Below are 1,620 nucleotides of genomic sequence, written 5' to 3'. Positions count from 1 at the left end.
ATGGAAGTAGTCATAGAAAATAGCAAATAGTGCATGTGGTTCCAGTAAAACTTTATTTACCCAAACAATAGTGGGCTAGATTCAGCCTGCGGGCCATAGTCTGCTGATCCCTGATCTACCTAGAGGGCTAGTTGCCGTGGGCAGGAGCAGAGCCTTGCAGGGTCTCAGAACACCAGCCTGAGAGCGGGAGCTGCGCCTCGCCTGCTTTTCCCAGCTACACCTGAGGAGTTCACAGTGTTAGTATCTTCTCTGGTTTATTAAACTGGGTTCTGAGTCCAGTCCTGGTGTTGGCAAACACAAGCATCAGGAGGAGGGAGGACCAAGCCATCAGTCAGAGACAAGAGAAGTAGACATTGAAATAAAGGCAGACGACCTTTTCTTTTTTATTTCGCTTAGACAAAATGCAAAGAGTGTCTCATTAAATTAAAAAATAAACAAAAAAGAAAACCGAATTGATCCCCCCACCCCCTCACTGACGGCACTCATCCTAATTAACAACAAAAGAAGATCAAATTGTGGACCCAACTTCTAATGGGAACGAAAGGTGTGCAGACATGACTAAAGTCTTCCCCTGCCCCCAATTCAGTGTTCCTTTTAAATTCACAAATAGGCTAATTTTTCCCCGTTTTCTTTCTTGACTCTTGTGTGATAGAACTTCTAGTCAGAAGATTTAATTAGTCCCCCATGCACTTTGTAGAAAATCAGTAAAAATGCAATAGCCTGTGAAGATCATAAAACTGGACTTCTTTCCCAAAAAATCAGATGCCCAGGCGGATGGAGCTCACACTCAGACAGAAAAAAAGCAGGAGAGTCTTTGCACTGTCTGTGGTTTCAGTAGTTTCTCTTTTCTTTTTTTTTTTTTTTAATATATTTTGGCAATTTTCTTTAATTATAAATATTGGAATTCTGTAAAAAAAAGGTAGCTTTGATTGAATTGTTTAAATTGTATTTACAACGACTGTCCAGTCACACTGTTTGTTATACCAGGGTGTAGGATTTGGCATAGGGGTTGTTTCCTTTCAAATGGCCCCGAGAGTCAAGCAGGGATTCTTGGGAGCTGCTCATTTTAGCTGCCTGTCCCAGCTCTGCCCCTTCTCGTTGAGGTAATGTGGCCACGGCCCCTGGCTGCCACGACTGTCCTTCCCTCGTGGATGAGGTGGAGGAGGAGGCCTCCATCGGGATGGGTTCGAGGACCGTGGGGCGTTTCAGGGTCCGACTTTTCTGAGGTTCCAAGCATGCTTGTCCTAAATTCAGGTCCCTGCTGGTGCCCGGACCACCTCGGTTTAACAAAAAGTCCATTCTAAGGTATGGAGGCAAATGTATGAGGTCACCTGGAAACAAACACAGAGCAGTTAGTGGGTTTCCTTGGTGTGGTAAATTTGTGCCAGTGCTCGGCCATTCAGGTCAAGAGAGGGCAATGCCATGTGTGTGGGCACACTTTCCAAGACACCTCATCACAGCCCACCCTGAGGCAGGTGGAATTGCCCCACCCCTCTCCACGGGGCATGAAGAGCTCGCTTCTCTTTGGTGCACTGACTTAAGCTCTTCAATGCCCTAACTGACCAGAGAAATGGAGGGAATAAGACCCTTCGAAACACTATATGCAAAATAAAAACGTAC

General features: G+C 45.5%; 1 protein-coding gene across 1 annotated transcript in view; it reads right to left on the bottom strand.

The window, feature by feature from the left end:
• Positions 1-353: 353 nt before the first annotated feature.
• Positions 354-1,620, bottom strand: part of DSCAM (Down syndrome cell adhesion molecule) — a 237,084-nt gene continuing 235,817 nt past the window's right edge. The window contains exon 25 of the mRNA XM_008577256.1: positions 354-1,331. Coding sequence (XP_008575478.1) covers positions 979-1,331 — 353 coding nt within the window. The 3' untranslated portion in view covers positions 354-978. The remainder of the gene's footprint in view (positions 1,332-1,620) is intronic.

This window comes from Galeopterus variegatus, unplaced genomic scaffold, assembly GCF_000696425.1.
Source record: "Galeopterus variegatus unplaced genomic scaffold, G_variegatus-3.0.2 Scaffold1470, whole genome shotgun sequence".
Classification (NCBI taxonomy): Eukaryota; Metazoa; Chordata; class Mammalia; order Dermoptera; family Cynocephalidae; genus Galeopterus; species Galeopterus variegatus.
This window is presented reverse-complemented; position numbering and strand designations above follow the sequence as displayed.